The sequence below is a fragment of the Salvelinus sp. IW2-2015 genome, linkage group LG36 (genome assembly GCF_002910315.2).
Source record: "Salvelinus sp. IW2-2015 linkage group LG36, ASM291031v2, whole genome shotgun sequence".
NCBI classification, from domain to species: domain Eukaryota; kingdom Metazoa; phylum Chordata; class Actinopteri; order Salmoniformes; family Salmonidae; genus Salvelinus; species Salvelinus sp. IW2-2015.
Window position 1 is genome coordinate 29,227,805 of NC_036875.1, and position 27,825 is coordinate 29,255,629.

A 27,825-nucleotide genomic window follows, 5' to 3' on the forward strand; every position below is an offset into this window, starting at 1 on the left:
ACGTAATAAAATAAAGACGGCCTTAACGATACGTAATAAAATAAAGACGGCCTTAACGATACGTAATAAAATAAAGACGGCCTTAACGATACGTACTATTTCACACCATAGCCTGCTGAATTTGCAAGACAACTCGTCTTTCATTTTGATTTTGGCACAAATTAAAATGTGGCACTGACTCGCCCATAGACTGATGTTTCAGCATTGTATCAATTAAGAGTTCAGCCTTCGACTAGCCACGTGCAACATGCACGAGCAGTTACAAGCCTGCTCGAGTTAGCGGCAGGTGGACGAGCAATATCCACCATTGTAGTGTGACTGAAGCCTGATCTGGAAAGTGAAGCTAACTGAAGCTGGCTAGCTTTAGAATATCCTGAGTAGATCAAGCTTGTATCGTAATATAGCCCTCTGGTCACTTAGTGTGGACTTTGATTAATCACAATGACAACAGAACCTCACCTGGTCGCTGAGCGTGCATTGCTCGGTGCAGATGTCTGTGATGAGGTTGCGGGCCTGTTTAGCCATCTCATCCAGAAACATGTTGCACAGGGACAAGCTACGGTCGCCTATGTGATGCCTCTGTAGGAAGGAGGGGAAAAGGGAAGAACATTTTATCCAGGGTAAAGCAGTTTGCACTTTAGGAGATTGGCTGGTGGATGGTTAGGTGAACGTCTGTTTGTTAGTCTGGTCCCAGATCTAACTCCTTCAGTATTTGTCAATGCCAAACAGATCTAGGACCAGACTAGCTGTTTGTGAATAGCAAAAAGTTCTAGGTAGGTAGAGAGGTCTGAGTGAACCTGTCATTCATAGGTAGCCAACACTTAACAGTAGACACTGACTGAACAGCACACACTGCCACGCTCTAAAACTGGTCAAACAATCTCCACAAACAACTCTGGTCAAACAGAATAGCTCACAGAATAGGGCTGCGGGCAGCTGAGCGGAAACGGAGGAAAACTAAACTTCCGGAGGACCTATCATGCTTCCACTTCCTCCTCTCTACCTTCTCTTCCTCTTTGTCCGTGCTAAAGCTGCTTTCTATCACTCTAAATTTCAAGCTTCTGCCTTTAACCCCAGGAAACTGTTTTCCACCTTCTCTTCCCTCCTTAATCCTCCACCTCCTCCAACCACTTTGAAAAGAAGGTCGACAATATCCACTCATTCACTCAGCCTACGGAGTCCACTGGTCCGACTCTCACAGAACTACCCTACGCCTTGACCTCCTTCTCCCCTCTCTTTCCAGATTAAATCCTGCAACTAGTGAWGTCCAGCCGCCTGACAACCTGCTCGCTCGACCCCATCCCCTTCTCCATCTCTGGAAACCTTCTCCCATTCCTCATCAAGATGGCCAATGTTGCTCCCCTCCTCAAGAAACCAACTCTTGACCCCTCTGATGTCAAAAGCTATAGACCAGTACCCCTTCTTTCCTCTTTCCAAAAACCTGAGCGTGCTTTTGTGAGTGAAATGTTATGTTTGTGTATCAAATCAGTGCTCCGAATCCCCGAGCTGACAAAGTCAAAATCTGCCGTTCTGCCCCTGAGCAAGGCAGTTAACCCACTGTTCCCCGGGCGCCGAAGACGTGGATGCCGATTATGGCAGTCCCCCGCACCTCTCTGATTCAGAGGGGTTGGGTTAAATGCGGAAGACATATTTCATTTGAATGCATTCAGTTATACAACTGACTAGGTATCCCCCTTTCCCTTTCCCCAWATCAATGCTACTTTTCTAATAACCAATTAGATAGGTTCATGCAGGTGACTGACTGATTGTGTATGGAGGAATCCTCACTATCACTGATAAGCAACTTGGCAGGACTCCCAGAATGTTGCTATGGGAACAACCAATGTATCTCAGTTTCAAGGTCTCAACTTGGAGACAAATCCTCGTGAGCTATTGGTCAGCCACATGTGCAAACCACCGGTAATGATTAATTAATTATGCTAAATCATGCAAATATAACTTGTCTGTGTTCGGTATAGCTGTATATAAGACAACTGCTGGGACTGCCCCAAGGGAGCTTCTGATAGACCTGTACGGTGTGCAGAGTTTGTTGTAACCTGTTGTAAGCTTGCTCATAAAAGAGTGATTAATTTAAGCTTGACTTTAGGTGTCCCTGGTGTTGAATTTCCACCACACTGTCTATGACCAACTCTCTCGTTATCTCTCTCAGAACGATCTTCTCAACCCTAACAAGTCAGGCTTCAAGACAGCTCACTCAACTGAGACCTCTCTCCTCTGTGTCCCGGACGCTCTCCGCTCTGCCAAAGCTAACCCTCTCTCCTCATCTTCCTAGATATATATCCACTGCCTTCATCACTGCCAACCATCAGATCGTCCTCTCCACCCTCAAGGCTGGGCGTTTCAGGCTCTGCACACTTTTGCATTGCGTCCTACCAGGCAGGTTGCTCATACCAGGTGACATGGAGAGGAGTCTGCATCACATGCTCTCAATACTGGTGTCCCCGTGGCTCAGTTCTAGGCCCTCTCCTCTTTTGTCAACACACAAAGTCCCTCGGCTCCTTCAAATCCTCACATGATCTCTCCTATCATTGCTACGCGGATGACACTCCCAGGTGGCGACATGTCTGCCTGGCACGCAGAGATACATCTCAGCTTGGATGTCGGCCCATCACCTGAAGCTCAACCAATCGACAAGACGGAGCTGCTCTTCCTCCCAGATAAGACCTGCCCGCTCTAAGACCTCTCCATCATGGTGGGCAACTGTGCCCCCCTCCCAGAGTGCAAAGAACCTTGGCATGACCATCGACAACACCCTGTCATTCTCTGCAAACATCAAAGCAGTGACTCGCTCCTGCAAGTTCATGCTCTAGTCTACAACATCCATAGAGGTCCCCTGTTGCTCAGTTGGTAGAGCATGGCGCTTGCAATGCCAAGATAGTGTGTTCGATTCCAGGGACCACCCATACATAAAAATGCATGCATGACTAAGTCGCTTTGGATAAAAGTCTCTGCTAAATGGCATATATTACACTGAGTGTACAAAACATTAAGAACAGCTTCCTTATATTGAGTGGCACCCCCTTTTTCCTTCAGGACAGCCTCAAATTGTCGGGACATGGACTCTATTAGGTGTCGAAAGCGTTCCACAGGCATGCTGGCCCATGTTGACTTCAAAGCTTCCCACAGTTGTGTCAAGTTGGCTGGATGTCCTTTGGGTGGTGAATCATGTTGAGCGTGAAAAACCCAGCAGCGTTGCAGTTCCCAATTACCCCATTCAAAAAGGCACTTAAATATTTTGTCTTGACCATTCACCCTCAAATGGTACACATACACAATCCATGTCTCAATTGTCTCAAGGCTTAAAAATCCTTCTTTAACCGGTCTCCTCTCCTTCATCTACACTTATTGAAGTGGATTTAACAAGTGACATCAATAAGGGATCATAGCTTTCACCTGGATTCACATGGTCAGTCAATGTCATGGAAACAGCAGATGTTCCTAATGTTTTGTATACTCAGTTGATTATTATAATAGAGTACGACCCTTCCTCACACAGGAAGCAGCAAAGATCCTAATCCAGGCTCTGGTCATCTCCAGTCTAGACTACTACAACTCTCTGTTGGCTGGGCTCCCTGCTTGTGCCACCAAACCCCTGCAACTTATCCAGAATGCCGCAGCCCACTTGGTGTTCAACCTTCCCAAGTTCTCCAATGTCACCCCGCTACTCCACACACGCCACTGGCTTCCAGTCGAGGCTCACATCCACTACAGGACCATGGTGCTTGTCTACGGAGCAGCAAGGGGAACTGACCCTCCCTATCTTCAGGCTATGCTGAACTGAAACCCTACACCCCAACCCAAGCACTCTGTTCTGCCACCTCTGGTCTCTTGGCTGTCCCACCCCTACGGGTCAGCTCAGTCCATTGTTCATTTTGGATTTAGTCGAGTCTTAGTCATTTTGACAAAAATATAATTAAGTCTTAATCATTATTCAAATGACAAAAATGTGACTGAGTCTAGTTATTGTCGAAACAACAAAAGCAGCAGGCAATTTTAGTAAACTAAATGCCCTTTCATTTTAGTCACATCACATTTGTATTGTCTCATCAACCTATAGTAAACAAAATCACTGACTTCCATGTGCACAAACACACAGTACATAGCCTTGTCCTACCAACATATTTTTCTGCATAACATCATATTCTCTTCCCAACAGCAGAAATATGACAAACATATACAGTGCTGTGGAAAAATATTTGCCTCCTTTCTGATTTTCTCTATTTTTGATATTGAACATTAACAGATCAAGCAAAACCTAATATTAGATKAAGGGAACCAGAGTTTAGATATAGCATATATTATTTAGATATTATTTTAAAAAGTTGTGCAACACCCAATTRCCCTGTGTGAAAAAGTAATTGCTCCCTTACACTCAATAACTCATTGTGCCACCTTTAGCTGCAATGACAGCAACCAAATGCTTCCTGTAGTTGTTGATCAGTCTCTCACATCGCTGTGGAGGAATTTTGGCCCACTCTTGCTTTAACTCAGTGACATTTGTGAGTTTAAGCATGAAGTGCTTGTTTCAAGTCCAGCCACAACATCTCAATTGGGATCAGTTCTGGACTTTGACTAGGCTATTCCAAAACTTCAAATGTGTTGCTTTTTAACCATATTCATGTAGACTTGATTGTGTGTTTTGGATCATTGTCTTGCTGCATGACCCAGCTGCGCTTCAGCTCACAGACGGATGACCTGACATTCTCCTGTAGAATTCTCTGATGCAGAGCAGAATTCATGGTTCCTTCTATTAAGGCAAGTCATCCAGGTCTGGAGGCAGCAAAGCATCTCCAAACCATCACACTACCACCACCATGCTTGACCGTTGGTTGAAGATCTGATAACATTTGGTATCAAAAAGAGAAAATCAGAAAGAGGGCAAATATTTTTTCATGGCACTGTATTAGAATATATGAGAATTATCTGGCCATGTAAATGCCTATTTCAGCCTACATTGATATTACACATTACATACAAAACAAACAGACACACGCAAGCACAGACAGAGAGACAGAGAGAGAGAGAGAGGCACAATCACCAGATGGTGGTGTAAAGTATTTGCAAAGTAGTATGGGTTACACCTCCATCACTCATCCCATCATTGACATTGTTATCATCATTTCACAGACGCCGCAGCCACATTGATGCCTAAAAGTATAACGGGAGCTAATGACGGTTTCATCCAATGATGTAGTTGAGTCACTAAACTAAAAGTCTTTAGTCCCAGTGCTTGAGTCCTGGTCCAAGTGATCAAGTCTGAGTCTCTGGGTCCACATTAACTCAAAATAAAGATATTTACCCAGTCAGATATAGTGTAGTGGCGAGAGGAATTTAGTCAATCAATTGTTTGCTCTACCTTTTCCTTTCTTTTATGTTCCACCAAATGTTTGCATATAGGCTGCATATAGGCTACTGGTAATGTTACCAGGGCCACGTTCAGTTGAAAAATGTTCTCGAATGTTGAAGATAGAAATACCATGAATAGAGCCAACGTTATTCGTTACTCAACATGTCAGAGAGGCAGGTTTGTTCTACATAGCATATTTCTATCTGAACGTTCTAAACGCTGCGTTCTACTGAACGCGCCCCCAGGTTGTTAGCTATATCTAGCTAATAAGGTAACCTGACTGAACAAGGTGTAGCCTAAACCAATGGTTAACAGTCCTGTCCGCAAGTAGCTAAGTTTTAAAACAGCCCGCGATATGCTTAATGAATGTAAAATGCAGCCCACCAATGCATGATAGAAAGAAAAGAAAGTAGTGCCAGTATTATGGGTCATGTCTTTTGAACGGTAACCTAAGGGCTATTTTCTCTGAATAAAAGAGCGGGAATTGTCTACTTTGGCTACAGAACCTATATATGAAATGCAGTGGGAAAAGTGGGAGGGTTGAGCGAGACTACATTTACTGTTTGGACATAGGCGGCAGAAAAAGCGCTTAGGCGGTCCGCCCAATACTTTTTTTAATGCAGAAAAAACACTGCCAATGGTGGAACCATCTTCCCCCTGAAGCTAGAACAGCCGATTCCCTGCCCATCTTCCAAAAACATCTGAAACCCTACCTCTTCAAAGAGTATCTTAAATGAATCCCATGGCAGTTTGCTCTTTAAACCATTCAGTTTGGTCTTTTTGAAAGCCATAGAGGGTGGGGGAGTTATTTGTTCCCCCAGGCATGGAAGACATGAACAAAGGTTGAAATTTAAAGCTGTGAGTGACAGGTCTCATTTCTCCCTCAGGCAATTGCTAACCGGCAGACTCTATATTAATACTGTGTGTGTGCTCCTTACACAACATACTTCAATTATTATCTAGTCACTCAACATTTTCTGAGAAGAGTTCACATGGAATAGCTTTCTTTCTAACAATTGTTGCATTTTCATTTTTGTTGAAATGATTATGGCCTAAAAAGGTTAAAATGTTGAGGATTTTTCTAAATAAATAAATCGGATGTAAAATGACGTTTAGCTACCAAAAGAATAATACAAACATTTTTAATCGGATGCCTTTCGCTGAAGTTCTGTGACCTTGGTTGCCTCCCAAATGGCATCCTATTCCTTATGTAGTGCACTACTTTTGACCAGGGAACTATGTAGGGAATAGGGTGCCATTTGAGATTTATGAGGCCCAGAGGTGGGGACCAAGTCACTATTATTTGAGTCACAAGGTCCAAGTCTCAAGTCGAGTCCCAAGTCCAAGTCGTGCATTCTAAGAGCAAGTCAAGTTGAGTCAAGTCACACGCTTTTTCAAGTCAAGTAAAAAAAAATGTATACAGGCAACGACTTGTTCAACTAAAAATCTGTCTATTTATGGAGGCTACTAGACAGCCCTTTATTTAGTCTACAACACATTGATTATGTAATAATACATTAACAACCAATTCCAAACACAAGCTTCACAAGTACATTTTGACATAGCAAAATACCAGTAGGCCTATGTTAGTAATTGTTGCTTGCTGCCCCATTGCTGGTGAGCTTGCAAAGTAAACAGTTCATATTCTTGATCACCAAATCACTTGATTTTCAGAGCCGCATATTTTATTTTTTATTTTACCTTTATTTAAATAGGCATATGAGACTATTTTATTTTATATGAATTTATGATTTGATATGAATTTATGTCAATCATCTCTCCCTACAATTTGACGTTTGTGCTGCACCCGATCCTATAGCTGTACAGCAAATCAGCAAGCAGTTCACTCAGCAGTTTTCAAACTTTTTGACCTGCGAAGCCCAAAAAGGATTGGTTCAAAGCTTGCGACCCCTCGTGCACGTGCGCACAGGGCGAACACAATCACTCCGCAAATGTAGCCTGTCATTACAGCCATAAACGGTGATGCATTTTCAAAACACAAGATACAGAAATAAACTGCGTTTTACATTTGGAGCTGAAAGTCATTCATGTTAGCAGTCAATATCAACTAGGGATATTATGTCACTGTCACTTCTCTGGAGGTCAGAGCAAGCAGGATCATACGGCTTAACTGTATGCAGCGGAGGTTGCAGGATCGGATGGAAAGCATGATCTGTCTGTAGCCTTTTTCTTACTCATTAATTCTCCAGAATGTAACATCTTCCTCCCGTAAGTATTGAAGGTAGTGCGATGTTACAGCTATCTTTAGACATATAGCCAGTACCAAAACTGAGGTATACAATTATAAACCACCCAAACTAGGCCTATCTGAAATTTGAAAATGATCAATGAAATCACCAGCTTGTTGTGGCAAAGATGCGTCCGTAGCAGATTGCTAAACGGTACTTTATATGGATAATATGAATGTAGGTATGCTACTCTCTTTTTGCCAGGCAAAACTGGAGAATATCAAACAAGCGCTTTCTGGTCACTAATTTGAATATGTGCGTCTGCCTTTGCGCGCCAATGCTGGTGACTGGTCAACAGTTAAGACGCACAACTTTTTGGTTCTGAAGCACAGATTATACGTTTTTGAAACAAGAATTTGGTCCAATGCCGTAGGCTAACGTTAGGTGACCAGATCGAATAAGCAAAGGTATAAATATAAAACACAAACAGTATGTATGTAGCCTATTAAAATATGTATGAAAAAAATATATTTTCCCATTTAGTTTCACACTCACAATCCCCCAAAACCTTCTCACTGTGCTAGCTCAGCCGACCTGTGTTGATTGACAGTTTGCAGGTTCAATCAGAGGGCAGAGTGTGCGTTTCACTAGCCAATCAGTTTTTTTGCAATTGCGATACTGTCTCTGGCTGCGTGTAGAGCAATCCACGGAGACTCTGTGCCACAAAATGAGTGACAAGACGTTACAAAACCTGCCCAGATAATTTTAAGTAATCAGTCTCAAGTCAAAGTCGAGTCCCGAGTCTTGAGGCTCGAAGTCCAAGTCATGTCTCAAGTTATTTTATTTTCTATCAAGCCGAGTCTCAAGTRATCAAATTTGTGACTCGAGTCAGACTCACATCTCTGATAAGCCCTGGTCAAAAATAGAATAGGGTGCCATTTGGGAAACAGACCTTTTACAGTTAATACAAACCACTGTAAAAAGTTCTGTGCAAGATGGAAATATTCTTGGAAACATTTAATGCTTTTCCAACATAAATAAAGTTTGCAGCTGCCCAAAGCTATGAGGAGTGGACATAGGAAGAGGAAAATTTTGAAAACACGCTGAGAGAGGGAGTTTTGTGAAATCCAAGCCTATGGCTCAATAAATCTATTTTATTTCTCTAAGTGCACTCAGACAGCTCCTAAGCAAAAGGCCCTCCTTTGACCACTCTGCTCGGCCACATGAGAACGCCCATTGTGCCACTTCTTTTGGTACTGTTTGTCAACCAATTAGGAGTGAAAATATGCCTTATTTACCAAACTAAATGGATATTGGGCTCCATGTTTGGCAGGAACAAACATGAATGTGCCTGGCGTATTTCAGCAGAGAGGGAAACAGAAATGTGTTGTGGAGGCTGTGTGAGCGGAGGGCTTCCACATCCCCTTGGGAGGAGCTAGTAGCTGCACCAGTGTATGGTTCAACTACAGATTTAATAAATCATGCTTTTCAGCCCTCTACTTCTCAGTACACATCCGGGTACATGGACCACAGCGCTGGACGCTTCGTTACACAACATTCCACAACCCCAGAAAACTTGCAGTTACTTTCCTGATTCTCTGTATGACTCCATCCTGCTGCTGCGGAAGGAGACAGAGGCTGTGTCCCAAATGGCACACTATTCCCTATTAGTGCGCTACTTTTGACCAGGCAAAAGTTGTGGCCAAAAGTAGTGCACTAATAGGGAATAGCTTGCCATTTGGGATGCTGCCATGGGCCCTAGCAGCACTGAGACGGAGCTGAATGAGACTTTCCCAGCCTGTGTGAGACATCCTGTGAAATGGCCTGTTTCTCTGAGACTAGCAGTCCCCATAAGAGCTACAAAACTAATGAGGGAGATAAGTCCAAATGGAATAGGCTGCTACTGCACCAATATATTTTACTTAAGATTCCAATTCTTGGAAAGACATCTAAAAAACATACAAAAACTATCATCTTTACATTACATGTATTATACATAAACATGTCAGGGGCCATTACATGTATTTTATGTGTTCATTTATTTAAGTAGGAAAGACCCTTAAAAACATATTTTGCAAGGGCGACCTGATCAATTGAATATGAGTTATGTTGAAAATACATTTCTTTAATAAATGACTATCGCAGAGTGACCTGCCAGACCTTAGTGATGCTTACTGTGATGTTTTGTGACACAGTGGTAACATCATATCTCAATGTGACACTCACCTCCTCAGGACAGAGCTCATGGGTGCAGCTCATGAAGTGGGTACAGAGCAGAGGGAAGGAGATGGAGTGACGAGACTGGGATGGCAGCTCCAAACACTGCTGGAACATCTTCTCAAACGCACGACTGTAAAAGCTATCAGATGGGAGAAGGAGAGAGAGAGAGTGGGAAAGAGGAGAGGGAGAGAGAGAGAGGAAAAGAGGAGGACAGAAAGAGGGAAAGAGGAAGAGACAGAGGGAGAAAGAGGATGAGAGAGAGAGAAAGAGGATGAGAGAGAGAGAGAGAAAAGAGGAGGAGAGGAATAGAACGAGCATGAGCTGCAAACTTCAAACATCCATCTGGTACAATCATATTTAAATCTGTCCAACCCTCTCCTCTCCTTTGCTGTCTCCACCAAACATAAAGAAAAATAACATAACAAAACCTCTAACAGACAGTTACCATGGGGTTTTAGAGGATGAGTGATGGCTATATAGCCTATTAGCTTTTACAATGTTTTCCTTGTAAACGACTTTAACTGAATATGGAGGTAGATGTAAATGTAGCCTCCAGAGGTAAACCTCCCACTTGCACACTGCACCTTTGATCCAATCTATTTCTATTGATGTCGCGTCTTCCTGTTTTTACTTTTATATGTACATTTGATGTGTTTTTATTAATATTTTACTTTTCAATTAAATTGCCCAGCAATGGCTCTAACTGACTCTGAATTCATTATTTTAGGAGATTTGAAGTGGGGCATGATTACATCTGTATCGGACTCTTTTAAAGAACTGTGTGACTCTCTGAATCTTGCATAATTAATTAATGCACCTACAAGATCAAATCTCAGAGCACCTAACAAACCAACGCTATTGGACATTCTTCTAACGAATACCCCTCACAAATACACATCGACTGGGATATTCTGTAATAATGACAGTGATCACTGTGCAATAGCTTGTGTTAGAAATACAAAAATGACCCTGTTACATTTTAAAGACATTTTAGACAGCTCGATAAGCAAGCGTTTACATGATCTGATTCCCAATGTTGACACTGCCTGGGAATATTTTTATATTACATTTTTGATCAGCATGCCCCTGTGAAGAATTTTAGAATCAGTGGAAGGGACCATCCCTGTTTTTCTGATAACTTAGCAGAATAAATTAGAAACAGAAATGTCTCTTGGGCTCAAGCTAGACATATAAATCAAATCAAATTGTATTAGTCACATGCGCCGAATACCACAGGTGTAGACCTTACAGTGAAATGCTTATTTACGAGCCCCTAAACGACAGTTCATTTAAAAAATATGGATAACAATAAGAGAGAAAAGTAACAAGTAATTAAAGAGGAGCAGTAAAAACAATACTGCTCCTAACAATATATAACAATATATACAGGGGGGTGCCGGTACAGAGTCAATGTGCTGGTGTACCGGTTAGTTGATGTAGTATGTACATGTAGATAGAGTTAATTAAAGTGACTATGCATAGATGACAACAGAGAGTGGCAGTGATGTGGAGAGGGGAGGGGGGCAATGTGAATAGTTTGGGTAGCCATTTGAATAGATGTTCAGGAGTCTTATGGCTTGGGGGTAGAAGCTGTTTAGAAGCCTCTTGGACCTAGACCTGGCGCTCCGCTACCGCTTGCCGTGTGGTAGCAGAGAGAACAGTCGATGACTAGGGTGGCTGGAGTCTTTGATACTTTTTAGGGCTTTCCTCTGACACCGCCTGGTATAGAGGTCGTGGATGGCAGGAAGCTTGGCCCCAGGGATGTACTGGGGCCGTTCGCACTACCCTCTGTAGTGCCTTGCGGTCGGAGGCCGAGCAATTGCCATACCAGGCAGTAATGCAACCAGTCAGGATGCTCTCGATGGTGCAGCTGTAGAACCTTTTGAGGATCTGAGGACCCATGCCAAATCTTTTCAGTCTCCTGAGGGGGAATAGGTTTTGTCGTGCCCGCTTCAGGACTGTCATGGTGTGCTTGGACCATGTTAGTTTGTTGGTGATGTGGACACCAAGAAACTTGAAGCTCTCAACATGCTCCACTGCAGCCCCGTCGATGAGAATGGGGGTGTGCTCAGTGCTCTTTTTCCTGTAGTCCACAATCATCTCCTTTGTCTTGATCACGTTGAGGGATAGGTTGTTGTCCTGGCACCACACTGCCAGGTCTCTGACCTCCTCCCTAAAGGCTGTCTCGTTGTTGACGGTGATCACTGTTGTGTCATCGGCAAATTTAATGATGGTGTTGGAGTCGTGCCTGGCCGTGCAGTCATGAGTGAACAGGGAGTACAGGAGGGGACTGAGCAAGCACCCCTGAGGGGCCCCTGTGTTGAGGATCAGCGTGGCGGATGTGTTGTTACCTACCCTTACCACCTGGGGGCGGCCCGTCAGGAAGTCCAGAATCCAGCTGCAGAGGGAGATGTTTAGTCCCAGGGTTCTTAAGCTTAGTGATGAGCTTTGAGGGCACTATGGTGTTGAACGCTGAGCTGTAGTCAATGAATAGCATTCTCACATAGGTGTTCCTTTTGTCCAGGTGGGAAAGGGCAGTGTGGAGTGCAATAGAGACTGCATCATCTGTTGGGGTGGTATGCAAATTGTAGTGGGTCTAGGGTTTCTGGGATGATGGTGTTGATGTGAGCCATGACCAGCCTTTCAAAGCACTTCATGGCTAGAGACGTGAGTGCTACGGGTCGGTAGTCATTTAGGCAGTTTACCTTCGTGTTCTTGGTTAGAGGCACTATGGTGGTCTGCTTAAAACATGTTGGTATTACAGACTCCGACAGGGAGAGGTTGAAAATGTCAGTGAAGACACTTGCTAGTTTGTCAGCGCATGCTCGCAGTACAAGTCCTGGTAATCCGTCTGGCCCTGCGGCCTTGTGAATGTTGACCTGTCTAAAGGTCTTACTCACATCGGCTACGGAGAGCGTGATCACACAGTCTTCCGGTACAGCTGGTGCCCTCATGCATGTTTCAGTGTTATTTGCCTCGAAGCGAGCATAGATGTAGTTTAGCTCATCCGGTAGGTTCGTGTCACTGGGCAGCTCTCGGCTGTGCTTCCCTTTATAGTCTGTTATGGTTTGGTCTTACCTGGTCTTACCAGACGCCGCTGTTCTATCCTACCGGTACATCGTATAACCAGCCACCTGTAAGTGAGATTGTTGTCGTTCAGCCACAACTCCGTGAAGCATAAGATGTAACAGTTTTTAATGTCCCGTTGGTAGTTTAACCTTCCCAATAACTCGTCCATTTTATTGTCCAAAGATTGCATGTTTGCGAGCAGATTTGAGGGGTACTCCTCAGAAGGCAGCCCGCCCTCCGGCCTCTCTTTCTCCGCCTCCTCTTCACACAGATCACTGGGGTCGGGGCCTGTTCCCGAGGGAGCCATATATCCTCCGCCTCGGTCTTGTCAGAGTCGTGAAAGGAGAAAAGGGATTCTGCTAGTCCGTGGTGAGTAATCGCAGTCCTGATGTCTAGAAGTTATTTTCAGTCATAAGAGATGGTAGCGGCAACATTATGTGCAAAAATATTTATTTATTTTTTTAAATACGTTTCAAACAACACAGATAAACAAACAAAAAAACAATCGGTTGGGGGCACGTAAAACGTCTGCCATCTGCTCCGGCGCCATTTTACTCAATGCTCCTGTTGACTGGGCCTCCTTCAGAGCGCTAAGAAACAAATGTACAGGATTGATCAGGAAGTCCAAATCAGATTTCTATCTAAATACAGTCACAGAGAACCTTAACAACCCTACCAAGTTTTGGAAGCTAATCAAATCAGTGTCAGGTTCTAATGTATCCTCTGGCCTTCCTGACCATTTAATGGTGGATTCTAAAGAAGTGAAGGACAGAGACGATATTGTAGAGGTTTTTAACAAGCACTTCATATCTGCTGGTTCAGTTTTTGATAATGGTGGGGCCCAGGTCTCTAATGTAAGCTCTGTTACAGTAAACTATGATATAGGCCCTCATGTGAACCATTAACTTTGAGCCTGTTTCTTATGCCGAGGTCTATAAAGCATTAAAGGCAATAGACACAAAGTCTGCAGGCCCAGAAAACCTGGATCCCTACCTCTTTAAGATAGCAGCTGGTATTATTACTGAACCTGTGGGTCACATTTTCAACTTGAGTCTCTTGACCAATTCCATAACAAGCATTTGGAAATCAGCATTTGTCCTCCCACTACTAAAGGAAGGAGATCCCTCAGATGCTAATAACTATTGTCCTATCTCCAAACTCCTTATCCTGGCCAAAGTCTATGAATCCCTAGTGAACCCAGTTAAAAAACGTCTTAATTAAAAAGAACATGCTGAGCGGGGTTCAGTCTGGCTTTAGATCGGGGAACAACACCACAACTGCAGCTATGGCAGTGGCAAATGACAAACGCACCTGATAAAAAGGCCTTTGATTCAGTTGATCATGAATTGTTGCTAGCTAGACTCAGTAACATTGGTCTCAGTAAAGGGGCAGTAAATTGGTTTAGGAACTATCTTTCTGACAGAACACAATGTGGATATACTGACAATCACAAGTCTAGCTTTCTTGAGATTAATAGAGGTGTGCCCCAGGGTTCCATTTTAGCTCCTGTGTTGTTCTCAATTTTTATTTATGATTTGGGAACTGGGATGCAACCAGCAAAGTTGTATCATATGCAGATAATAGTCATATATTCATGTGCTCCTTCTCTGGTTCCGGCTGTTGAAGAGCTCCAGACTGCTTTCAGTCACTGTAAACCTCCCTTTATGGTGATCAAACTGGTCTTGAACGTAGATTATTTTTTATTAATGAACTTCACCAGAGCTCACACTCAGCCAAAGAAGGTTAGCATTGTCACATCTGGTGGCTTATAAATTGAAAAAAAGTGGCATCCTACAAATACCTAGGTATATACACTGCTCAAAAAAATAAAGGGAACACTTAAACAACACAATGTTAACTCCAAGTCAATCACACTTCTGTGAAATCAAACTGTCCACTTAGGAAGCAACACTGATTGACAATAAATTTCACATGCTGTTGTGCAAATGGAATAGACAACAGGTGGAAATTATAGGCAATTAACAAGACACCCCAATAAAAGGAGTGGTTCTGCAGGTGGTGACCACAGACCACTTCTCAGTTCCTAGCTTCCTGGCTGATGTTTTGGTCACTTTTGAATGCTGGCGGTGCTTTCACTCTAGTGGTAGCATGAGCCGGAGTCTACAACCCACACAAGTGGCTCAGGTAGTGCAGCTCATCCAGGATGGCACATCAATGCGAGCTGTGGCAAGAAGGTTTGCTGTGTCTGTCAGCGTAGTGTCCAGAGCATGGAGGGGCTACCAGGAGACAGGCCAGTACATCAGGAGACGTGGAGGAGGCCGTAGGAGGGCAACAACCCAGCAGCAGGACCGCTACCTCCGCCTTTGTGCAAGGGAGCAGGAGGAGCACTGCCAGAGCCTGCAAAATGACCTCCAGCAGGCCACAAATGTGCATGTGTCTGCTCAAACGTCAGAAACAACTCCATGAGGGTGGTATGAGAGGCCCGACGTCCACAGGTGGGGGTTGTGCTTACAGCCCAACACCGTGCAGGACGTTTGGCATTTGCCAGAGAACACCAAGATTGGCAAATCGCCACTGGCGCCCTGTGCTCTTCACAGATGAAGGCAGTTTCACACTGAGCCACATGTGACAGACGTGACAGAGTCTGGAGACGCCGGAGAATGTTCTGCTGCCTGCAACATCCTCCAGCATGACCGGTTTGGCGGTGGGTCAGTCATGGTGGGGGTGGCATTTCTTTGGGGGGCCGCACAGCCCTCCATGTGCTTCGCCAGAGGTAGCCTGACTGCATTAGGTACCGAGATGAGATCCTTAGACCCCTTGTGAGACCATATGCTGGTGCGGTTGGCCCTGGGTTCCTCCTAATGCAAGACATGCTAGACCTCATGTGGCGGAGTGTGTCAGCATTCCTGCAAGAGGAAGGCATTGATGCTATGGACTGGCCCGCCCGGTTCCCCAGACCTGAATCCAATTGAGCACATCTGGACACATCATGTCTCGCTCCATCCACCAACGCCACGTTGCACACAGACTGTCCAGGAGTTGGCGGATGCTTTATCCAGGTTCTGGGAGGAGATCCCTCAGGAGACCATCCCGCCACCTCATCAGGAGCATGCCCAGGCGTTGAGGAGGCTATACGTGAGCACGTGAGGCACACACACTACTGAGCCTCATTTTGACTTGTTTTAAGGACATTACATCAAAGTTGGATCAGCCTGTAGTGTGGTTTTCCAATTTAATTTTGAGTGTGACTCCAAATCCAGACCTCCATGGGTTGATAAATTTGATTTCCATTGATCATTTTTGTGTGATTTTGTTGTCAGCACATTCAACTATGTAAAGAAAAAAGTATTTAATAAGAATATTTCATTCATTCAGATCTAGGATGTGTTATTTTAGTGTTTCCTTTATTTTTTTGAGCAGTGTAGTTGGATGACATGTCCTTTGAAGTTCATATGGATAATCTTGTGAAGAAACTGAAATTGGGTTTTTATTTTAATAATAAGCCTTTCTTCCTGCTTATGGCTAGAAAGAAGCTTGTTCAGGCCACATTTCTCTCTGTAATTGATTATGGTGACTTGTTGTATAGGCATGCAGCCTCCTCTGTCTTACAGAAACTGGACTCTGTTTATCATGCATCCATTGCGCTTTATTACAAATGCCAAGTCACTCACCCATTGCACCTTGTACCAAAATGGTGGGTTGGACCTCACTTTATATGCGCAGAAAGCTATATTTGTATGTGTTCATCTACAAAGCCCTTTTGGATAAACTCCCTCTTTACCTCTGTAGTCTGGTCTCCTTCACCACCAGCAGTTACCATACCCGGTCTGCTAGGTGGTTTCTACTTAAGACCCCAGGACATTTACAGTATTAGGTAAGACTGCCTTCTCGTCTTGTGCACCAGAGGCATGGAATAGTCTACAATCCATGCTGCATCTAGATATGTTTGTGCCACTGAATTCATTTACATTTTGTATGGGAGAATGTTACAGGAGTGTAAATGCTTATTTTAGGCTGGATCATGCTGGTGAATTGTATTGTAATGCTGTATGTTTTAATTTTGTAATGTATTGATTGTTGCTGCCTCCATTGAAAAAGAGACTCTGGATCTCAATGGGCTTTTCCTGGTAACATTTTTTATTTTTTTTATTTTAAATGGGACATGTACGTTTTTCTAAATAGGAATCCGAATCCCAAATGTAGACGCCTACCAGAAGATGGAGTCCACATAACCTAATACCTTTTACTGTTTTAAACGGCTGTGTAACTGAACTGGACATGGAGGTAAATGTCAACGTAGACCCTTACCAGAATAGGCCCTGCTGCAAACTAGCGTCTTGTCCAGGGGGTGTACTTCTACACCAAGCTGCCTCACGCTATGGAAACAGGAGATATGCTCCTGCCCTTTGGGTTGTTCTGGCGCAAACAAGGTTTACTTACCAGAATATGGAGAGGTCAGACGTCTCCACCAGCATCTCCACCAGGGAATCCACCATCTTGGTGTGGAATATAATGGTATTCATCATCTTGCCTAGCTCACGGTGGTCTGCGATGCCCAGAGAAGCCTTGGACACGCTAGTATAGGCCTAACCAAGAGATAAACAAGGCATTATTGGTAGGTCTGACCAGAGGAAAACACAACACGTACCTTCTCATCCAAGGGTTTTTCTTATTTTTACTATGTTCTACATTGTAGAAAAATAGTGAAGACATAACTATGAAATTACATATGGAATCATGCAGTAACCAAAAGTGTTAAACAAAATCAAAATATATTTTATATTTGAGATTCTTCAAAAAGTAGCCACCCTTTTCATGACAGCTTTGCACAATTGGCATTCTCTCAACCAGCTTCATGGGGAATGCTTTTCCAACAGTCCCACATATGCTGAGCACTTTTTGGCTGCTTTTCCTTCACTCTGCAGTCCAACTCATCCCAAACCATCTCAATTGGGTTGAGGTCGGGTAAACTATCTCAATTGGGTTGAGGTTGGGTGATTGTGGAGACCCGGACATCTGATGCAGCACTCCACCACTCTCCTTCTTGGTCAAATAGCCTTCACACAGCCTGGAGCTTTGTTTTGGGTCATTGTCCTGTTGAAAAACAAATGACAGTCCCACTACGCGCAAACCAGATGGGATGGCGTATTGCTGCAGAATGCTGTGGTAGCCATGCTGGTTAAGTGTSCCTTGAATTCTAAATAAATCACAGTGTCACCAGCAAAGCATCCCCACACCATCACACCTCCTCCTCCATGCTTCACGGTGGGAACCACACATGCGGAGATCATTCATTCACCTACTCTGCGTTTTTTGTAACCAAAAACCTCAACTTTGGACTCATCAGACCAAAGGACAGATTCCCACCGGTCTAATGTCCATTGCTTGTGTTTCTTGGCCCAAGCAAGTCTCTTCTTCTTATTGGTAGTGGTTTCTTTCCAGCAATTCGACCATGAAGGCCTGATTCACGCAGTCTCCTATGAACAGTTGATGTTGAGATGTGTCTGTTACTTGAACTCTGTGAAGCATTTATTTGGGTTGCAATCTGAGGTGCAGTTAACTCTAATGAACATGTCCTCTGCAGCAGAGGTAACTCTGGGTCTTCCTTTCCTGTGGTGGTCCTCATGAGAGACAGTTTCATCATTGCGCTTGATGGTTTTGCGAATGCACTTGAAAAAACTTTAAAAGTTCTTGAAATGTTCTGTATTTTGTTTCTCTTTGCTTATTGGAGCTGTTCTTGCCATAATATGGGCTTGGTATTTTACCAAATAGGGCTGTCTTCTGTATACTACCCCTACCATGTCACAACACAACTGATTGGCTCAAACGCATTAAGAAGGTAAGAAATTCCACAAATGAACAAGGCAACCTGTTAATTGAAATGCATTCCAGGTGACTACCTCACGAAGATGATTGAGAGAATGCCAAGAGTGTGCAAAGCTGTCATTAAGGCAAAGGGTGGCTACTTTGAAGAATTTCTATTTGTTTAAAACTTTTTTGGTTACTACATGATTCCATATGTGTTATTTCATAGTTTTGATGTCTTCACTAGTATTCTACAATGTAGAAAATGAGTAGGTGTCCAAACTTTTGACTGGTACTGTATGTAATGTTGTCTACAGCTGAAGCGGCTTTATATCTATTTTATTTGTCAAATATATCAAATCAACAGATTTCTGGTTTCATGCAGTTTGAAGTCTTTTAAAGAATAATTTTCCTATTAGTAGCGTTCCTTTGCCACTTTCCCAAAAACTCCCTCTTTCCTAGGAATTAAAGAAAAAGCTGATTCAATTTGGAAGTCAGTGGGAGTCTGGAAGGAAAAGTGTGGTTGGATGAGTTACCATATCATTAACATCTAAGGAAAGATTTCTGGGAAGACGTCCGTGTTAACTTGATACCGCTGATACTGACAATAGCCAAATAACACAATTTCCTCCCAAAGCATATGGTATCAAACCAAGACTGTATGCAAAACAGATTCTCTCTGGTGTCTTTGCAGAGTTCAAGACAATGCTTTCTTTGATTGTCGAGATCGTCAGAAGGAAAATGGCTACAGTTCTGAAACTGCGTCCCAAATGGCACCCTATTCACATTGGTCAAAAGTAGTGCACTGAGCCCTATGGCGCAATATGTAGGGAATAGGGTGTAATTTGGGCAACACAACAAGAGCAGTGAAACATCTGCGTTACCAGGGTACAACTAGGCCTTAGAGAATCAATCTGAGAGTCCAAAAATAAAAGCACATACTTTTTGGAAAGAAGTCATCGTGAGCTACACAAGTGTGAGAAAATGCAGCGAAAGTGTTGACTCGAACATGTTCCACTGGGTTTCAACATCTCTAAATTCCTGCCAACTTAAAGAGCATTCGATGCCAACCTGGTACCACAGCCACAAAGACATTTAGCAGGTGCTAAACCCACACAACCGTTGTTCAAACGTCTGAGCAAGGACAATATATTGAAAAATTAGGCAAGGGGAAAGCTTAAAATGATTGAAATTCAAGGCCTATTTCGAAACGTTAAAGTGCTGTTGCATGATGTTCATGGTGCCATTGTCAGAACCGAATTAGAAAACAGCACCGTGGAGAAAAGAGACATGACAAGAGAAAAACAGAGAAAGAGAGAGGGTTAGGGTTTCTCTTCCCTCAATCCAGTCCAACTGTGGCTCAACCAACATCTGCTAGTTGGAGTTAGATCATGACACGATGCAAGACTCAGTTTAGATTACAATCACTAACATGATCTTACTGTGGTAATGGCAGCTTGTGTTTCTCATCCAACATGTTCACTTAATGGATCAGACAAACAACAAGAGTTTCCAAAAACAAAACTATGAGAGATTTAAAGAAAATAAAAAAAAGTACTTGATAGATAGAAAGAACATTGATATGGCTTATGACAAGGTCTGTGTCTGCCATAGTGCTGTAACCGCTCACATGGCTTGTGGGTTGTGGTTGACAAGCAACTCGGAGGAGAAGAGAGCACATGTGGTAGAACCTTTAGAAGTAGTGTTCTTGATGCTTGTGGAACAGACAGGTTTAGGTTCTGATCCAAACATGAAGCTTTCAGGACCATCTTGATAAACGAGGATTATTCGCTGACACATTCTTATTTACAAACATCTATTTTTAGGGACCACAGTGACACCTGAATATGTAGATATAGGCATATACTGTGTATACAGTATAGCTGTTCATACATTTGTCAGCTGTTCTTGTACATAATGTTTAAAATACTTTCTGAATTTGCTTTGACCCTGGCAAACACTGAACGCAAAAACACAGTGAATAAACCAACATCCTGCTTCTTGTAATCTGAGCAGTTCTGTTTTTGCTATCATAGTGTTAAGAGGTTGGCTGTGAAGGGTGTAGCGCAGTCAGTAGAAAAACCATGAGACTTGAGAAAATAGTTGTTCAGCTGTGTTGGGAAAACAGTCCCCATTCCACACATGGAAGCTTTTCTCTTTTCCCCTTGCCTGCTGACTAAACTGAGAAACTTTTCAGAGTTGAAGAATTTCTTGCCGAGGCCCTGAGCTAAGATCAAACATCTCAGAGGGAGTTGAGTGGGATGGTACGTCACTAATGGCACCCAATTCCCTATGTAGTGCACTACTTTTGACCAGGGCCTAAAGACCTAACTCGTAAGGCCCTGGTCAAAAGTAATGTGAACAGGGCGCCATTTGGGACGCACACTGAAATATCCATCTGAGTTGAGGGCTGGACGAATCGGAAGGCAGCGAAACGGCGAGCCGACCAACGGGTCAGGGAGAGTGATGTGGGTCCCTGACAGCAGGGATGGTGGTGTTGATCTCAGCAGAGTACTGAGGAGTCAAGCGTGATTGAGAGAGAGAAAGAAAGCGAGAGAGCGAGAGCTCAACTCAACCACACTTGAAAATAATATGCCATCTCTCTTTTCTGGGGTGAGTTGCGATTTATTTGGGACAGGATAAAAGACATGCAACGATTCTTAAACAAACACTGCTTCAAAGAAGAATATTTATTGTCATTCATTCCAAATTCATTTTTAAGAAATGGTTAGGGAATGGGGCCCAGAATCTATCTTCCAATATCCATAAGTTATTTTCCCTGAGAACATGGACATTTCTTTTTCATCACTTCAAATAACATGTACATCATGCACATGAATAAAAAAAGAAAACAGATGTCTTTATGATGAATAGACATTTGTCCTCCTCACAGTATCTCAGGCCATATTCTCTATTACTAGTCTGTTAAATGAATGTGCAGTGGGGCTTCTCACTCAGGTATACAGAACATCGCTCTGGGCCTGTATTCACAAAGTGGAGTGTGGATCTAGGAACAGGTCCCCCCTCTTATTCATTACGATCTAAAAGACTAAACTGTCCTATATCAGTTATATATTGGTTCCCCTCCCCCACATGTCTCACACACACACACAGGCCTACAGATAGGAAACAGTAAGACAGGAGTAGGGTAACTGGAGTAGTGTAGCATGCTAAACACTGCTCTCTCATTACTAGCTAATTATGAGTGCTAATTACGACACACACACAGAGCACAGTGGCCTCTCAGCCAGACCTGGGTTCAAAAAATATTCAAAATCTTTCAAAATACTTTAGGCCTTTGCTCTAGCCTGCCTGGAGTGCCAGATGGGCTGGGTTTGACACTTTTGAGACTATTATAGTTGTTCCATTGCACCAAACAAGCTCAATTGAGCAGAGATAAAGTATTGTGAAATGATTTCAAATACTCTTTGAACCCACGTCTGCCTCCCAGCTCCAGCCGCAAAGCTGGTCTCATTTTCCTGATGGCTTCTTACCTGCAATCTGAACCAGTCCAGCCTCATGCCCCTGAAATCAAACACGTCCCCGTCTTCCACTGTAACACCGACAGAGACAATTCACTCAGATATGGGATCACCGTGACACAGGAAGGAGGGAGGGCAGAGTAGGGGAGAGGTGGAGAGCGGCTCGGGCTCCTACTCTGCTCGCCATCTGCCCTCCCTCCTTTCATCTGTCCTTCACTCAGCCATTACCAAAACAACAGACAATGGCTTTTAGTTCTCAAGACTAACATGGCTAGATAAAAAACAACTAAGCATGATCAAGTAGACATTTCCTAACCTGGAATATTTACTGTACAGCAACAGGATGGATTGAACTGTGTTATCAACAACAGTCTCAATGAGAAACTGTTTATTGTTGATGATATTTCTGTAATATGAGTGGCAGGCCGTGTTAGGTTGAATACCTTGTTTGACGCCGAGGGAAGTCATGGTGTTGACGAAGGAGGACATGATAATGGACTCATCCTCAGGACAGACGGACAGATTCTAGAGGAGAGGAAAATGAGGAGAGGACAGGGCATCAGTTAGACACTGTTTAAAGTAGGAATTCACACTGCATATCAGAGAGCGAGACATGGCCAAGCAAAAAATAAAATCAAGAAAATACTTGGTCTCCATCTAGTGGTCAGCTCTGTTGTTTTTCTTCAAAATAGAAACCAGCATATAACATAGTACAGTACACTGGATCATCAGTCATACCCTAGATCATAAATACTAAGATATTATGAAACCAAAGGGAGAACATTGACAATGAGTTCCTCTGAAATGGCACCCTAATCCCTTCTTAGTAAACTACTTTTGACCTGGGCCCTTTTGACCATGGTCATATGTGGTGCAATATATACAGTGCATTCGGAAATAATTCAGACCCTTCACATTTTGATACGTTACAGCCTTATTCTAAAATTAAAATCATCAATCTACACACAATAGCCCATAATGACAAAGTGAACACAGGTTAATAGACATTTTTGCAAATGTATTAAAAATAAAAAATAAACTGAAATTATTCAGGCCCTTTGCTATGAGACTTGAAAWTGAGCTCAGGTGCGTCCTGTTTCCATTGACCATACTTGAGATGTTTCTACAACTTGATTGGAGTCCACCTGTGGTAAATTCAAATGATTGGACATTATTTAGAAAGGCAGCATTGAAGGTCCCCCAAATAACAGTGGCCTCCATCATTCTTAAATGTAAGAAGTTTGGAACCACCAAGACTCTTCCAAGAGCTGGCTGCCCGGCCTAACTGAGCAATCAGGGGAGAAGGGCATTGGCCCCCGATGGTCACTCTGACAGAGCCCCATCTGTGGAGATGGGAGAACCTTCCAGGACAACCATCTATACAGCACTCTACCAATCAGGCCTTTATGGTAGAGTGGCCAGATGGAAGCCACTCCTCAGTAAAAGGCACATGACAGCCCATTTGGAGTTTGCCAAAAGGCACCTAAAGGACTCTCAGACCATGAGAAAGAAGATTATCTAGCCTGAATGCCTGGCATCAAACCTGGCATCATCCTCACGGTGAAGCATGGGGGTAGCAGCATCATGCTGTGGGAATGTTTTTCAGCGACAGGGACRGGGAAACTAGTCAGGATCGAGGGAAAGATGAACGGAGCAAAGTACAGAGAGATCCTTGATGAAAACCTGCTCCAGAGCGCTCAGGACCTCAGACCGGGGGCGAAGGTTCACCTTTCAACAGGACAACGACCCTAAGCACAAAGCTAAGACAACGCAGGAGTGGCTTTGGAACATCTCTGAATGTCCTTGGTTGGACCAGCCAGAGCCCGGAATTGAACCCGATCGAGCATCTTTGGAGAGACCTGAAAATAGCTGTGCAGCGACGCTCCCCATCCAACCTGACAGAACTTGAGAGGCTCTGCAGAGAAGAATGGGAGAAACTCCACAAATACAGGTGTGTCAAGCTTGTAGCGTCATACCCAAAAAGACTTGAGGCTGTAATCACTGCCAACAATCCTTCAACAAAATACTGAGTAAAGGGTCCGAATACTTATGTAAATGTGATATTTAAATAAAAATAAAAAAACTATTTTTGCCTTGTGGTATTGTGTGTAGATTGATGACGAAAAAAACGATTTAATACATATTAGAATAAGTCTAACGTACCAAAATGTGTAAAAAGTCAAGGGGTCTGAATACTTTCAGTATGCGCTGTATAGGGAATACAGTGCCATTTGAGAGGGAGCCCATGTGAGCTTCAGCTAGCAGTCTTACCTGTACTAGCTCGTTGAGCACCACGGCATCGAAGCCAGACAGGTACTGGACGTAGTACCTCTGCATGACAGGACCATACTTCCTCACATGGGCCCTCAGCTCCTCCATGTAGAAGATCAGCTCTGCAATGTGCCTGAGGACATAGAATAGCAAAAATGATCTATACAAAACATAAACGCAAAATGTAAAGTGTTGGTCCCATGTTTGATTAGCTGAAATAAAAGATCCCAGAAACTTTCCATATACACAAATCTTATTTCTCTTCAATTTTGTGCACAAATGTCTTTACATCCCTGTTCGTGAGCATTTCTCCTTTGCCAAAATAATCCATCCACCTGACAGGTGTGGCATATCAAGAAGCTGATTAAACAGCATGATCATTACCCAGGTGSACCTTGTGCTGGGGACTATAAAATGCCACTCTAAAATGTGCAGTTTTGTCATAGAACACAATGCCACAGATGTCTCAAGTTGAGGGAGCGTGCAATTGGCATGTTGACTGCACGAATGTCCACCAGAGCCGTTGCCAGAGAATTGAATGTTAATTTCTCAAATGTTGTTTTAGAGAATTTGGCAGTACTTCCAACCGGCCTCACAACCGCAGACCATGTGTAACCACGCCAGCCCAGGAACCTCCACATACGGCTTCTTCACTTGAGGGATCATCTGAGACCAGCCACCCGGACAGCTGATGAAACTGAGGAGTATTTCTGTCTGTAATAAAGCCCTTTTATGGGGAAAAACTCCATTCTCATTGGCTGGGCCAGGCCCCACCCATGGCTGCGCCCCTGCCCAGTCATGTGAAATCCATAGATTAGGGCCTAATTTATTTATTTCAATTGACTGATTCCCTTATATGAACTGTAACTCAGTAAAATCATTGAAATTGTTGCATATTGCGTATTATTTTTTATTTAGTATAAGAGAATAGAAGACCTAAACTTCATTAGCATGCTCAATACTCCTACACACCACGGCTTTCCTTAAAGGGTAATTTTATTTAAAAATCTTTGAGACATCGCACTTTTAGCCTCCTGATGGCAGTCAAGCAAGAGAAAAACGTGTCGCGGAGATGCATTTTTACACAGGGCCACTACATTTCATGAGGGGAAACCCCATAGTTACAAGTTGAGTCAGTAGGATGTCTTACTTGTCAATAAAGTCATCTGTGCTCTTCTTCTGGATGTTGTCTGCATGTCGTAGCAGCCAAATGATCTCATCCCGAGCGAACGACAGAGCCATGAATACAAACAGGGCCTAGGCAGGGGACAGGAGTCAGGTTTTATAGTTAATATCACCCATCAATTAGACACGACAGCCCACTTAGAGAGTGTAAGGACTACTGGATCTAAACAGGTCTTTCAGGATTTGAATCCCAATCCTTCTGCACACTTTAAAGTTAGTCCAACTAGCATTATCATGTCAACACAATTAGAGTGCCTATAGGTCAGTCCAACTATCTTTCATGTTAACACAACGATGTGTATAGTGTCAGTCCAACTAGCATTATTATGTTAACACAACAAGTGTATAGTGTCAGTCCAACTGCATTATCATGTTAACACAACGAGTGTATAGTGTCAGTCCAACTAGCATTATCATGTAACACAACTAGAGTTCCTTTAGTGTCAGTCCAACTAGCATTATCATGTCAAAACAATTAGAGTGCCTATAGTGTCAGTCCAACTAGCATTATCATGTTAACACAACTAGAGTGCCTATAGTGTTAGTCCAACTAGCATTATTATGTTAACACAACGAGTGTATAGTGTCAGTCCAACTAGCATTATTATGTTAACACAACAAGTGTATAGTGTCAGTCCAACTAGCATTATTATGTTAACACAACAAGTGTATAGTGTCAGTCCAACTAGCATTATCATGTTAACACAACGAGTGTATAGTGTTAGTCCAACTAGCATTATCATGTTAACACAACGAGTGTATAGTGTTAGTCCAACTAGCATGATCAGTTAACACAACTAGAGTTCCTTTAGTGTCAGTCCAACTAGCATTATCATGTTAACACAACGAGTGTATAGTGTTAGTCCAACTAGCATTATCATGTTAACACACGAGTGTATGTTTAGTCCAACTAGCATTTCATGTTAACACAACTAGAGTGCCTATAGTGTCAGTCCAACTATCATTATCATGTTAACACAACGAGTGTATAGTGTCAGTCCAACTAGCATTATTATGTTAACACAACGAGTGTATAGTGTCAGTCCAACTAGCATTATCATGTTAACCACACGAGTTTATAGTGTTAGTCCAACTAGCATTACATGTTAACACAACAAGTGTATAGTGTCAGTCCAACTAGCATTATCATGTTACACAACGGTGTATAGTGTCAGTCCAACTAGCATTATCATGTTAACACAACGAGTGTATAGTGTTAGTCCAACTAGCATTATCATGTTAACACAACGAGTGTATAGTGTTAGTCCAACTAGCATTATCATGTTAACACAACGAGTGTATAGTGTTAGTCCAACTAGCATTATCTGTTAACACAACAGTGTATAGTGTTAGTCCAACTAGCATTATCATGTTAACACAACGAGTGTATAGTGTTAGTCCAACTAGCATTATCATGTTAACACAACTAGAGTGCCTATAGTGTTAGTCCAACTAGCATTATTATGTTAACACAACGAGTGTATAGTGTTAGTCCAACTAGCATTATCATGTTAACACAACGAGTGTATAGTGTTAGTCCAACTAGCATTATTCATGTTAACACAAAACTAGATGCTATAGTGTCTAGCTCCAACTAGCATTATCATGTTAACACAACGAGTGTATAGTGTCAGTCCAACTAGCATTATCATGTTAACACAACAAGTGTATAGTGTCAGTCCAACTAGCATTATCAAGTTAACACAACGAGTGTATAGTGTTAGTCCAACACAGGAGGTGGTCGCAGCTTAATTGGGGAGGACGGGCTCGTGGTATTGGCTGGAGCGGAATGATATCAAATACATCWAACACATGGTTTCCATGTGTTTGATGCCATTCCATTTACTCAGTTCCAGACATTATTATAAGCCATCCTCCCCTCAGCAGCCTCCACTGTAGTCCAACTAGCATTATCATGTTAACACAACTAGAGTGCCTATAGTGTTAGTCCAACTAGAGAGCAGTAGCGCAGGTGCAGAGCTGTGGTTGAGTGGCAACACTCCCAGCAGAAGCCACATATACAAATCTCCCTAACTGAGACTGGGGTTCAATTCCTGTGTCCACCCTTCCCACTGTTTCTCCCACCTGCCTGTATCCCCTTCTGATTTCAAAACTGTCTAAATGGTGCCGTGATGAAAGAGCAGTGGTGCAGTACCTTAGGGCCCAGTAATCCTGGCTGGTCAGATAGGACTGTGGCCAGCTCCTTCAGGGCAGATCTCAAGAACTTGCGTCTTTCTCTGTGCATCAAGCCTCTGTAACAAAACAAACAATCACA

General features: G+C 43.1%; 1 protein-coding gene across 9 annotated transcripts in view; it reads right to left on the reverse strand.

The window, feature by feature from the left end:
• LOC111959579 (nck-associated protein 1) overlaps positions 1 to 27,825 on the reverse strand; it is a 69,982-nt gene that overhangs the window by 23,539 nt on the left and 18,618 nt on the right. For 6 of the 9 annotated variants that reach the window (XM_070437715.1, XM_070437716.1, XM_070437714.1 and 3 more), the window contains 8 exons: positions 27,706 to 27,802; positions 25,516 to 25,622; positions 24,366 to 24,498; positions 22,536 to 22,619; positions 22,107 to 22,172; positions 17,248 to 17,393; positions 9,784 to 9,916; positions 460 to 579 (listed from right to left, as the gene is read on the reverse strand). In XM_070437715.1, coding sequence (XP_070293816.1) covers positions 460 to 579; positions 9,784 to 9,916; positions 17,248 to 17,393; positions 22,107 to 22,172; positions 22,536 to 22,619; positions 24,366 to 24,498; positions 25,516 to 25,622; positions 27,706 to 27,802 — 886 coding nt within the window. The remainder of the gene's footprint in view (positions 1 to 459; positions 580 to 9,783; positions 9,917 to 17,247; positions 17,394 to 22,106; positions 22,173 to 22,535; positions 22,620 to 24,365; positions 24,499 to 25,515; positions 25,623 to 27,705; positions 27,803 to 27,825) is intronic. The other 3 variants (XM_023981241.2, XM_023981244.3, XM_023981243.3) reach the window with 1 other exon arrangement.